Consider the following 13,713-nt stretch of genomic DNA (forward strand, 5'->3'; position numbering starts at 1 on the left):
TTGTTTCCAGACGACACGGTCTACCTTTTTGTGGTGAATCATCCTAATTACCAAACCACCGTTGAGATATTTAAATTCGCTGAGGAGGAAAATGTTCTTGTGCACCAGAAAACGGTGAAACACGCGCTCCTGCACAGGTACTGGAAATGGCTCTATAGAAATTGAAATGCTTTTCTCCCTTGTGGATCCAGTTAAAATAACTGCTAATAGACACATTATTGGACTTGGATATACTGTACTGTACTTTATTGGATATACTGTTCCTATTATAATTGTCCCGTAACTTATAGTAACAAGGTGAACGGTTGCTATGGGTTTCTTCGCATTCATGCTGGGCGTGGTACAAGTCAAAATGAGGCTCAGTAGTACTGGCCTGTCTCCTGGTAGCGCCTCCATGCTCTGGACGCTACGCTGACAGACACAGCAAACCTTCTTGCCACAGCTCGCATTGATGTGCCATCCTGGATGACCTACACTACCTGTGCCACTTGTGTGGGTTGTAGGGAGGTCATACAGGCACGTGGAGGACACACACACTACTGAGCCTCATTTTGACTTGTTTTAAGGACATTACATCAAAGTTGGATCAGCCTGTAGTGTGTTTTTCCACTTTAATTTTGAGTGTGACTCCAAATCCAGACCTCCATGGGTTAATACATTTGATTTCCATTGATAATTTTTGTGTGATTTTGTTGTCAGCACATTCAACTATGTAAAGAACAAAGTATTTAATAAGAATATTTCATTCATTCAGATCTAGGATGTGTTATTTTAGTGTTCCCTTTATTTTTTTGAGCAGTGTATATACAGGGCAGCACTTTTGAAATGACGTCTGTGTGAAAGTATCCTGCGCAAGTTAGAGGAGTCTTTTGTAGTTTGGGACGATTGCGAGCATTCCTACCGTCTTCTTACTTGTAACATCTAAACGGACGTTTCCTGGGCTAATGAGAACCAATGGGTGACTCTGGGGCAACATACCCTGTACTCACACATTTTAGGGGACCAACCTCAATATTGCTAGTTTTCGACTGCTTATTTTCCCTTCTACTGATGTGGTGTCTATTACTCGCTGTCATTACAGGTTGATATCTCATTATAGTATGCAGATATTCCTGAACACTTAATAAGCGGATATCCAAAATTCTTCTGGTCCTGAGCATTTTGGATATAGGAGTCTCAACCTGTTTCTAGTTTCTGCATTACTCTGCGTGCTGCACTTTTGTGTCTACTGAACCCAGTTTATACTTGTGTGTAATTACTATTCCCCGATTCCTGCATTATTATACAGTATGTGCTATTGCTGCCATCTGGTGGCCGAATGCCTGCTGTCTGCTTTTGATTCTGGTCTTTTGACGGTGTCCGGTCGGTATACGGTTGATAGATCTACAGTAAAGAGATAGACAATAGGTCGACCCCAAATGGTTGACAGGGTCAGATGGTCGACTGGTAAAAGGTAGACAGTGCTTAAGATTGACAGGTTCAAAAGGTCGATATGACAATCGTCGACACACATATGGCCGACACCGCTTTGGATTTCCCCCCAACTTTTTCATCATTTACCATTCACGTGATCTATCACGTGGGTACACGTTTCCACTAATTTGGTGAAAACACCCAATATGACACCAAAAAAACTTGTCAACCTTTTTTCATGTTGACCTTTTGTACTGTCTACCTTTTCAATGTCGACCTTTTGTCCCTGACGGCCTTTTGCATGTCAACCGTTTGAGGATGACCTATTGACTGTCTCTCTTTCTACTGTAGATGTTTTGAACCACACCCCTTTTGACTAGCCCAGATACGTAGACTCAGAGGCTAAGTGACTCTGGGGTTGATGCCTATGCTCCTGCTTCCCCATCTCGCCACCATCTTGTTTCTTTCAGATTTGGAGGGCCTTATAGTTTTCCAGGTAGGTCTCTCAAGCTGTGGTGGACCAGTGCAATTCTTGATGCAGTGAGTTAGTCTGATGGGTAGGAAAACAAAGAAAATGTGGTGTTCTGAAACATTATGTTTTTAGTCTATTGTTCTACATTGACCTCTAAGCTTGTTGCATGTTCTCTTATACTTTTGTTATTTTTCTTTTTTACACCTATGGGTTCTTGTATGTATGTATGTATGTATGTATGTATGTATGTATGTATGTATGTATGTATGTATGTTGTATCTTTTATGCTGTGACAATATATACTGGTGGTCAGCAAAATTCTGCACTGTCCTCCTACTATATACTGCGCACAACTAAAATGCAGCACAGGTATGGATGCATAGTATACTTGACGACACAGAGGTAGAGCAGTGGACTACGGAACCGTACTGCTATATATATACTGGTGGTCAGCAAAATTCTGCACTGTCCTCCTACTATATACTGTGCACAACTAAAATGCAGCACAGGTATGGATGCATAGTATACTTGACGACACAGAGGTAGAGCAGTGGACTACTGTACCGTACTGCTATATATATACTGGTGGTCAGCAAAATTCTGCACTGTCCTCCTACTATATACTGCGCACAACTAAAATGCAGCACAGGTATGCATGCATAGTATACTTGACGACACAGAGGTAGAGCAATGGACTACTGTACCGTACTGCTATATATATACTGGTGGTCAGCAAAATTCTGCACTGTCCTCCTACTATATACTGCGCACAACTAAAATGCAGCACAGGTATGGATGCATAGTATACTTGACGACACAGAGGTAGAGCAGTGGACTACTGTACCGTACTGCTATATATATACTGGTGGTCAGCAAAATTCTGCACTGTCCTCCTACTATATACTGCGCACAACTAAAATGCAGCACAGGTATGGATGCATAGTATACTTGACGACAGAGGTAGAGCAATGGACTACTGTACCGTACTGCTATATATATACTGGTGGTCAGCAAAATTCTGCACTGTCCTCCTACTATATACTGCGCACAACTAAAATGCAGCACAGGTATGGATGCATAGTATACTTGACGACACAGAGGTAGAGCAATGGACTACTGTACCGTACTGCTATATATATACTGGTGGTCACAGCAAAATTCTGCACTGTCCTCCTACTATATACTACAATGCAGCACAGATATGGAGCGTTTTTCAGGCAGAGAACGTAGATATTTTCAGCACACTGAGCACAGATATTTGCAAGCACACTGAGCACAGATATTTGCAGCACACTGAGCACAGATATTTGCAGCACACTGAGCACAGATATTTGCAGCACACTGAACACAGAAACTGAGAGAACGCAGCCACGTCCTCTTGCTATCATCTCCAAAGCACGAGTGAAAATGGCGGCGACGCGCGGCTCCTTATATAGAGTACAAATCTCGCGAGAATACGACAGCGGGATGATGACGTTCGGGCGCGCTCGGGTTAACCGAGCAAGGTGGGAAGATCCGACGCTGCCTCGGAACCGTGTAAAATGGGTGAAGTTCGGGGGGATTCGGATCCCGAGGAACCGAACCCGCTCATCACTATGTGACACCAATGATTGTTATGTTATTTTGTTTCAGAATTGATTAAAAACAATATTTAATTTCCTTAAGACTGTAAGCTCTCACGAGCAGGACCCTCTACCCTCTTGTGTTTTTCCTTTCCTCACTTATACCATCATCTCCTCACTACCTACACCAGCACAAAACCTTTGGCTTCGGCAGTCCTGCTGCTGATTTGCGTATTAAGGGGGATATTCAATTTGGCCCAAAGCTGGCGGATGATAAGTATCGCCGCCAGGGGCTATTTAATTGGCCCCGATAAGCCGACGCGTGTCGCAGCTTATCTGGGTTTTGCTTCGGCAGGCGAAGCAAAATGCCCGATAACAGCCCCGGTTTCATCCGAAAACGGGGTATTTCACCCAAAAACACACAGGTTTCAGTGAACCTGTGAGTTTACGGGTGTAAAAGGACTTGTTACTTAAATAGCCCGACCGCAGCACCCGAAGAAACATCGGGGGTTTTTACTCCCAATGTATCTTCGGGCCAAATTGAATATCCCACTAAGGGGGACATTTACTAAGCAGTGATAAGAGCGGAGACGTGAGCCAGTGGAGAAGTTGACCCATCAACCTATCAGCAGCTCTGTATAATTTTATAGTATGCAAATTATAGCTGTTACTTCAGTGCTGATTGGTTGCCATAGGCAACTTCTCCACTGGCTCACTTCTCCGCTCTTATCACTGCTTAGTACATATCCCCCTTAGTCACTGTCTGTCTCCTGTCCGAGCCATATATTACTGTCTTCCTGTTCTCACTGATTTGCATACTGTATCTCTATAAGGGCACAGTCTATAGGGGGTTTGCAATTAGCTCATTTTTTTTCACCTAGGCGAAAAAACTGAGCTTTTCGCTATTTTGAGGTATAAAAAAATGGGTGTGGCCACATGGGACGTGGCAAATGAAAATGGGGGTGTGATACACTTATGGGGGGCCAGATACACATATAACCCCAATAGTGCAGTGCCAGATACACACATGCCCCAACAGTGCCAGCAGGGCCGGCGCCACCATTAGGCAGCTTTAGGCAGCTGCCTATGGGCGCCGGCCACTGGAGGGCGGTGCGCACACTGCAATGAAAGAATTCTTTTTTTATTCCATTAGCTTGTCTGAGCGCCGCCTCCTTCCTTAAGAGAGGAGAAGCAGGGATGCCGCGGCAGCTCAAATGGCTCATGTGTGTAAGTGTAATTGGTTCCCGCGTGTTACCCTCCCCCCCACCAACGCACGATTGCAGACTCCCGACGGTTACCCCCCGCGAGTGCAGCTCCAGCAGGTTACCCGCACACCGCACTCCACCCCCCGACCGTCCCGTGTGCAGCTCCCACAGGTTACCCGCGCCTCCCCCCCCCCCCCCCCACCGCCGCCGCCCGCGAGTGCAGCTTCCACAGGCTACCCACGTCTCTCTCCCTCCCCACGAGTGCAGCTCCCACAGGTTAGCCGCCTCTCTATTCTTTCCTCTTCCTCCCCCCCACCGCGTAAGTGCAGCTCACGCAGGTTACTCGTGCCCCCCTCCCCCTTGCAGGTGGAGCTCCTGCAGGATACCCATGCCTCCCTCCCTTATCTTAAGTGCAGCTCCGGCAGGTTACCCACGCCACCCCCTGTGACGCGAGTGCAGGCTCCCGTAGGTTACACCCCACCCCCGCGTCCCAAATTGCAGTCTCCCTTATGTTACCCGGCTGCAGGTTCCACATGTTTCCTGCTCCCTCTCCCCACAATTGCAGACTCCCTCAGGTTACCCACCCCACGGTCCCTACCCCTGCAGGTTACCCACACATCCTCTCCTGAGCCCCCCCCCGTGAGTGCAGGCTCCTGCAGGCTACCCACGCATCCTCTCCTGAGCCCCCCCGCGAGTGCAGGCTCCTGCAGGTTACCCACGCATCCTCTCCTAAGCCCCCCTGGCTCCTGCAGGCTCCTGCAGGTTACCCACACATCCTCTCCTGAGCCCCCCCCCCCGTGAGTGCAGGCTCCTCCTGAGCCCCCCCCCCCCGTGAGTGCAGGCTCCTGCAGGTTACCCACGCATCATCTCCTGAGCCCCCCCGCGAGTGCAGGCTCCTGCAGGTTACCCACACATCCTCTCCTGAGCCCCCCCGCTCCTGCAGGCTCCTGCAGGTTACCCACGCATCCTCTCCTGAGCCCCCCCGCGAGTGCAGGCTCCTGCAGGTTACCCACGCATCCTATCCTGAGCCCCCCCCACCCCCCCCCCCCCCCGCTCCAGCAGGTTACCCACGCATCCTCTCCTGAGCCCCCCCGCGAGTGCAGGCTCCTGCAGGTTACCCACGCATCCTCTCCTGAGCCCCCCCGCGAGTGCAGGCTCCTGCAGGTTACCCACTCATCTTCTCCTGAGCCCCCCGCGAGTGCAGGCTCCTGCAGGTTACCCACGCATCCTCTCCTGAGCCCCCCCCACCCCTCCCCGCTCCTGCAGGTTACCCACGCATCCTCTCCTGAGCCCCCCCCCCCCCCCCCCCCGCTCCTGCAGGTTACCCATGCCTCCCTCCCTTATCGTAAGTGCAGCTCCGGCAGGTTACCCACGCCACCCCCTGTGACGCTAGTGCAGGCTCCCGTAGGTTACACCCCACCCCCGCATCCCAAATTGCAGTATCCCTTATGTTACCCGGCTGCAGGTTCCACATGTTTCCTGCTCCCTCTCCCCACAATTGCAGACTCCCTCAGGTTACCCACCCCACGGTCCCTACCCCTGCAGGTTACCCACACATCCTCTCCTGAGCCCCCCCCCCCCCCCCCCCCCGTGAGTGCAGGCTCCTGCAGGTTACCCACGCATCCTCTCCTGAGCCCCCCCGCGAGTGCAGGCTCCTGCAGGTTACCCACACATCCTCTCCTGAGCCCATCCCCCCCCCCCCCCCCCCGTGAGTGCAGGCTCCTCCTGAGCCCCCCCCCCCCCCGTGAGTGCAGGCTCCTGCAGGTTACCCACGCATCCTCTCCTGAGCCCCCCCGCGAGTGCAGGCTCCTGCAGGTTACCCACGCATCCTCTCCTGAGCCCCCCCCACCCCCCCCGCTCCAGCAGGTTTACCCACGCATCCTCTCCTGAGCCCCCCCGCGAGTGCAGGCTCCTGCAGGTTACCCACTCATCTTCTCCTGAGCCCCCCCGCGAGTGCAGGCTCCTGCAGGTTACCCACGCATCCTCTCCTGAGCCCCCCCACCCCCCCGCTCCTGCAGGTTACCCACGCATCCTCTCCTGAGCCCCCCCGACCCCCCCCGCTCCTGCAGGTTACCCACGCATCCTCTCCTGAGCCCCCCCGCGAGTGCAGGCTCCTGCAGGTTACCCACTCATCCTCTCCTGAGCCCCCCCCACCCCCCACCGCGAGTGCAGGCTCCTGCAGGTTACCCACGCATCCTCTCCTGAGCCCCCCCGTGAGTGCAGGCTCCTGCAGGTTACCCACGCATCCTCTCCTGAGCCCCCCCCCGCGCGCGAGTGCAGGCTCCTGCAGGTTACCCACGCATCCTCTCCTGAGCCGCCCCCCCCACGCGAGTGCAGGCTCCTGCAGGTTACCCACGCATCCTCTCCTGAGCCCCCCCCCCCCCCGTGAGTGCAGGCTCCTGCAGGTTACCCACACATCCTCTCCTGAGCCCCCCCGCGAGTGCAGGCTCCTGCAGGTTACCCACGCATCCTCTCCTGAGCCCCCCCGCTCCTGCAGGCTCCTGCAGGTTACCCACACATCCTCTCCTGAGCCCCCCCGCGAGTGCAGGCTCCTGCAGGTTACCCACACATCCTCTCCTGAGCCCCCCCGCGAGTGCAGGCTCCTGCAGGTTACCCACGCATCCTCTCCTGAGCCCTCCCCGCTCCTGCAGGTTACCCACGCATCCTCTCCTGAGCCCCCCCCCCCCCCCCCCCGCTCCTGCAGGTTACCCAGGCATCCTCTCCTGAGCCCCCCACGCTCCTGCAGGCTCCTGCAGGTTACCCACTCATCCTCTCCTGAGCCCCCCCGCTCCTGCAGGTTACCCACTCATCCTCTCCTGAGCCCCCCCCCCCCCCCCCCACCCCCGCTCCTGCAGGCTCCTGCAGGTTACCCACACATCCTCTCCTGAGCCCCCCCGCGAGTGCAGGCTCCTGCAGGTTACCCACGCATCCTCTCCTTCCTGAGCCCCCCCACGTGAGTGCAGGCTCCTGCAGGTTACCCACGCATCCTCTCCTGAGCCCCCCCCGCGAGTGCAGGCTCCTGCAGGTTACCCACGCATCCTCTCCTGAGCCCCCCCCGCGAGTGCAGGCTCCTGCAGGTTACCCACGCATCCTCTCCTGAGCCCCCCCACGAGTGCAGGCTCCTGCAGGTTACACACGCATCCTCTCCTGAGCCCCCCCCCCCCCCTCCCCGCGAGTGCAGGCTCCTGCAGGTTACCCACGCATCCTCTCCTGAGCCCCCCCGCGAGTGCAGGCTCCTGCAGGTTACCCACACATCCTCTCCTGAGCCCCCCCGCGAGTGCAGGCTCCTGCAGGTTACCCACACATCCTCTCCTGAGCCCCCCCGCGAGTGCAGGCTCCTGCAGGTTACCCACACATCCTCTCCTGAGCCCCCCCGTGAGTGCAGGCTCCTGCAGGTTACCCACGCATCCTCTCCTGAGCCCCCCCCCCCCCCCCCCTGCTCCTGCAGGTTACCCACACATCCTCTCCTGAGCCCCCCCGCGAGTGCAGGCTCCTGCAGGTTACCCACACACCCTCTCCTGAGCCCCCCCGTGAGTGCAGGCTCCTGCAGGTTACCCACGCATCCTCTCCTGAGCCCCCCCCCCCCCCCCCCCGCTCCTGCAGGTTACCCACTCATCCTCTCCTGAGCCCCCCCGCAAGTGCAGGCTCCTGCAGGTTACCCACACATCCTCTCCTGAGCCCCCCCGTGAGTGCAGGCTCCTGCAGGTTACCCACGCATCCTCTCCTGAGCCCCCCCACTCCTGCAGGTTACCCACTCATCCTCTCCTGAGCCCCCCCGCGAGTGCAGGCTCCTGCAGGTTACCCACACATCCTCTCCTGAGCCCCCCCGCGAGTGCAGGCTCCTGCAGGTTACCCACGCATCCTATCCTGAGCCCCCCCCCCCCGCTCCTGCAGGTTACCCACACATCATCTCCTGAGCCCCTCCACCGCGAGTGCAGGCTCCTGCGGGTTACCTGTGCCCCCCCCCACCCCCCAGCGAGTTACTCCAGGGGTAGCCTCTTGATTGCTGATTCCCTCATGTTGCCCGGCTGAAGGCTCTGCATGTTAGCTGCTCCCCTCCCAGCGATTGTAGACTCCCTCAGATTACCCTGACGGTAATATATATTTCATATGTACATTATGTACTGTATGCAGTCTCATCTTTAATATATACACACTGGTACATCATGATCTATACACTTTCACCTACATACATAATACATGTATCAGTGTGTATATAGAGATGAGACTAATGTGTATGTATGTATGTATGTATATGTATATGTGTATATATATATATATACTCCAGCATGTCAGGCGGCACTCCGTTTATAACTGTAATCACTGATAGTGCCGGTGCCCTCCAGAAGGAATTAGGACAAAGCCCTTCCCAAACACAGCAGCAGTCAGGCGGCACTCACGGCGATAATAAAAGAAACAGATGCCTTGTGGAGCAATCAACAGTTCAATGTATGAATAAATACATTTTCATCAGGACAACAAGACAGTACAAACATACATACCTATATAGCCCTCTCCATCTGAGCATGGCGCCGTCCGCCCGCCGCGTCCCGCTCAGTCCAATGACGTCATCCGCAGGCGCCGGCGTCCGGCGTCATGACAACCAGACGAAGTTTACTAGAACACACAAGAAAACCGCATTACAGCAATTAAAAAGACAAACACCTGTAAGTGAACAAGAAAGAGAAAAAGAAATCTAAAACCTAATACATAGTGTAACACATGTTGGATCGAAATGCCAGCTACAAAAAATTTCTAAACCGTTACATTTAAAGAGAAAACAACTATACATTAGTGGCATCAATCTCACATTATGGACAATGGTCCACAATGTGGGTAATATACAACGATCCTATCATCCAGAGTAGTAGACAATGTTAATGGAACTACTTCATGACCATACTAAACAAAAAAAACATGAAAAAAAGAAAAAGTAGAAAAAGTGGAGAACATACAAACTCCCCACCAAAGTTTATCATACTATAATTACAAGCATATTCAAGTTGTTAATTCGCAACTAAGCCACAAAAAAGATTAAATAAAGCATGATAGTCCTTGATGTTCATTAAGGCCTCGGGGAGACAAGGTGTCTAAAAGAAAAATTCACTTTGCCTCCCTTTTTAATAATAATAGACCCCTATCCCCCCCCCCCCCGTTTGAGTGGAGGAATGTGGTCTATTATGCGGTGTCGTAGCTGAGCTAGAGAATGACGTGCCTCAATAAAATGGCGAGCTATTGGCTGATCACTTTTGCCCGAATTGAGCGCTGCCCTAATTGAAGACCTATGTGCCGCCATCCTTTCTTTGAAGGCACATTCCGTCTTGCCTACATAATGTAGGCCACACGGACAGCTCAACAAATACACCACAAATCTAGTGGTGCAAGTCACCCGGTGAAGGATCCTAACTTTTTTTCCAGTGTATGGGTGATGAAAACTGTCTCCCGCAATCATGTGGCTGCACGTTGTGCAGCCTAAGCACTTAAAACAACCTAACCGAGCGGGATTGAGAAAACCAGTCTCCCTTCCACTATTTGATGGAGGAAATTGTATGTCAGTTTTCATGACATGATCCCTAATGTTCTTACCCCTCTTATAGGCTGGCATAATTTTAGCATTATTAAGGCTCTTAAGTTGTTTATCCGATCGAACTACTGGCCATAGGGATTTACAAAATTTATTAACTTGATTACTCTGACAGTGAAACTTATTCACCCAAATCAAGTGGTCCTCAGTACTTTTCACAGTTGGAGTAAGTGCAACAGATCTTGGAGTGGCAAGTACCTTTGCTTAGTCGCTAAGAGATCATCCAAGGGGTAGCCTCTCTGATGGAATTTGGTCACCATAGAATCTAATGCTGGCTCAACTTCATTAGCATCATTAATGATTCTACGTACCCGTAGCATCTGTGAATAAGGGAGACCTTTTTTGAGGGGTAACGGATGATGGCTTGAAGCCAACAACATATTATTCCTGTCAGTAGGCTTCACAAAGAGCCCAGTGCTAACCTTTCCATCAACACCAGTTTATCTGCCCCCCCCTCCCAGCCAGCACTGAAAGGCAGTGGCGACAGAGAGTCCAAGCCTGGCAGTCTCTAACCCGTGCACGAGTGAATTTTAAAGGGCAATGGCCCTCATTCCGAGTTGATCGCTCGCTATCTACTTTTAGCAGCCGTGCAAACGCATAGTCACCACCCACAAGGGAGTGTATTTTAGCAGAGCAGGGGTGCGAACGCCTGTGCAGCAGAGCGCCTGCAACACATTTTGTGCAGAACAAGACCAGCCCTGTAGTTACTTATTCTGTGCGATGATTGCTGCGATGAGTGACGCGGTAATGACATCAGATACCCGCCCAGCACACGCCCGGCCACGCCTGCGTTTTCCCAAACACTCCCAGAAAACGGTCAGTTGACACCCATAAGTGTCCTCTTCCTGTCAATCTCCTTGTGTTCGCCAGTGCGACTGAAAGCGTCGCTAGAACCTGTGCAAAACCACAAAGCTCTTTGTACCCGTACACTGCGCATGCGCATTGCGGTGCATACGCATGCGCAGATTTGCCTTTTTGTAAATGATCGCTACGCAGCGAACAACAGCAGCTAGCGATCAACTTGGAATGAGGGCCAATGTCCGCTGGCTGTCCACTCTCACCTAGAGCGACAGCATTAGCCAGGAGGACAACCATGGTTAGTGCCTCACACCTCAGCTGGCTGCCATTCACGTGATCAGCAGGAGATTTGCAGCAGCTGCACCTCTCTAGTGCCTGAGAGGTGTCAGCTGGCTGTAGATGGCCAAATTAATATGCCAAAACAGTAATGTGTGAATGAATATATATATATATATATATATATATATATATATATATATATATATATATATATTAGAAAGAGATGAGATACTGTAGATAGAGATGAGATAGATTAGATAGATAGATAGATTTTATAAAAAGTTGCCGACATCTCACTTTTTCACCTGAGGGGCTGAGTATTGCTGAGAGTGGTGTTGGTGGTGGTGGTGGTGGTGGTGGGGTGGGGGGGGGGGGGGGGGGGGGGGTTAGCTGAAGATTTACCTAGGGTACTGAGAAATCTTGCACCGGCCCTGAGTGCCAGATACACATATGCCCCCACAGTTTCAGGTACAGATATGCCTCCACAGTGTCTGACTGCGCTGCCTCCCACCGGGATCTGATTGCTGCTGCTGTCGCGCTGTGTGTGAGGGGAGGAGAGTGCAGCGCGCGCCTCTCCTGCCCCTATTCTGTTCTGTGGTGGGTGTAGCTCAGATGAGGTGCCGTTTGGTTAACAAACCAGCGCCTGATTTGAGATGCACGCTGCTGCCGGAGACCGGACTGCACACTAAGGGGCAGGAGAGGCGCGTGCTGTGCTGTGCTGTCCTCCCCTCACACACATCTGCTGCAAGCAAGGTGGTCGGGCCAGCTGTCAATTTATTACCGGTACGCAGTACCGGCCCGTACCACCATACTTGCAGCACTGAATTTCAGAGCTATTATTTGACTTCTGATTCTATTTAAAGTTTCTATATCACTTATATACTAACAGCACGGTCTCACCACTCTATAAAAACGCGTTTCGCCTGAAGCCTCTGATCTCAGAGGCTATAAATATACATCAAGTGACCCTCTTCCCCCTATTTCAATTATTTAAATTTGCTTTTTTTCTGTGTGGATCTACAAGTCTCAACATGATAGCACCTCTTATATTTGGAATTCGGGTGTGCAGTCCATGGTTCCCCCCACCCCCCATTATAATCTTTAGAATGTGTCAGTTGCTAATATACCCATGCTTCTGGACTGGAGAAGGTGAAGTGTTTGGCTTCCTGAGGATTGGGGTTGAGAATCACTGCATGGTATCTTTCTTTTTTTACACTATAAATTTGCGATAGTTTATAATTATTTTACCTCTTTAGTGAAACTCAATAATTTTGTATTTTCTCTAACGTCCTAAGTGGATGCTGGGGACTCCGTCAGGACCATGGGGTTTAGCGGCTCCGCAGGAGACAGGGCACAATAATAAAAGCTTTAGGATCAGGTGGTGTGCACTGGCTCCTCCCCCTATGACCCTCCTCCAAGCCTCAGTTAGATTCTTGTGCCCGGCCGAGAAGGGTGCAATCTAGGTGGCTCTCCTGAGCTGCTTAGAATAAAAGTTTAAGTTAGGTTTTTTATTTTCAGTGAGTCCTGCTGGCAACAGGCTCACTGCTACGAGGGACTTAGGGGAGAGAAGTAAACTCACCTGCGTGCAGGATGGATTTGCTTCTTAGGCTACTGGACACCATTAGCTCCAGAGGGAGTCGGAACACAGGTCTCACCCTGGGGTTCGTCCCGGAGCCGTGCCGCCGACCCCCCTTGCAGATGCCGAAGTTGAAGAGGTCCAGAGGTCCAGAAACAGGCGGCAGAAGACTTTCAGTCTTCATAAGGTAGCGCACAGCACTGCAGCTGTGCGCCATTGTTGTCAGCACACTTCATACCAGCGGTCACTGAGGGTGCAGGGCGCTGGGGGGGGCGCCCTGGGCAGCAATGTATTATACCTTTTTTATGGCTAAAATACATCACATATAGCCCTTGAGGCTATATGGATGTATTTAACCCCTGCCAGATCTCACAAACTCCGGGAGAAGAGCCCGCCGTTTTAGGGGGCGGGGCCTATTCTCCTCAGCACACGGCGCCATTTTCCTGCTCCGCTCTGCTGTGAGGAAGGCTCCCAGGCTCTCCCCTGCACTGCACTACAGAAACAGGGTTAAAACAGAGAGGGGGGGCACTTATTTGGCGATATGATTACATATGTGAAAATGCTATAAGGGAAAACACTTGTATAAGGGGTTGTCCCTGTATAATTATAGCGTTTTTGGTGTGTGCTGGCAAACTCTCCCTCTGTCTCCCCAAAGGGCTAGTGGGGTCCTGTCCTCTATCAGAGCATTCCCTGTGTGTGTGTTGTGTGTCGGTACGTGTGTGTCGACATGTAGGAGGACGATGTTGGTGAGGAGGCGGAGCAAATTGCCTGTATTGGTGATGTCACTCTCTAGGGAGTCGACACCGGAATGGATGGCTTATTTA

The 13,713-nt window shown here is 51.8% G+C and overlaps 1 protein-coding gene across 1 annotated transcript in view; it reads left to right on the forward strand.

The window, feature by feature from the left end:
* LOC134927211 (serum paraoxonase/arylesterase 2-like) overlaps nt 1-13,713 on the forward strand; it is a 127,943-nt gene that overhangs the window by 76,565 nt on the left and 37,665 nt on the right. The window contains exon 5 of the mRNA XM_063921371.1: nt 11-137. Within this exon, the coding sequence (XP_063777441.1) occupies nt 11-137 (127 nt within the window). The remainder of the gene's footprint in view (nt 1-10; nt 138-13,713) is intronic.

This window comes from Pseudophryne corroboree, chromosome 5 (assembly GCF_028390025.1).
Source record: "Pseudophryne corroboree isolate aPseCor3 chromosome 5, aPseCor3.hap2, whole genome shotgun sequence".
Classification (NCBI taxonomy): Eukaryota; Metazoa; Chordata; class Amphibia; order Anura; family Myobatrachidae; genus Pseudophryne; species Pseudophryne corroboree.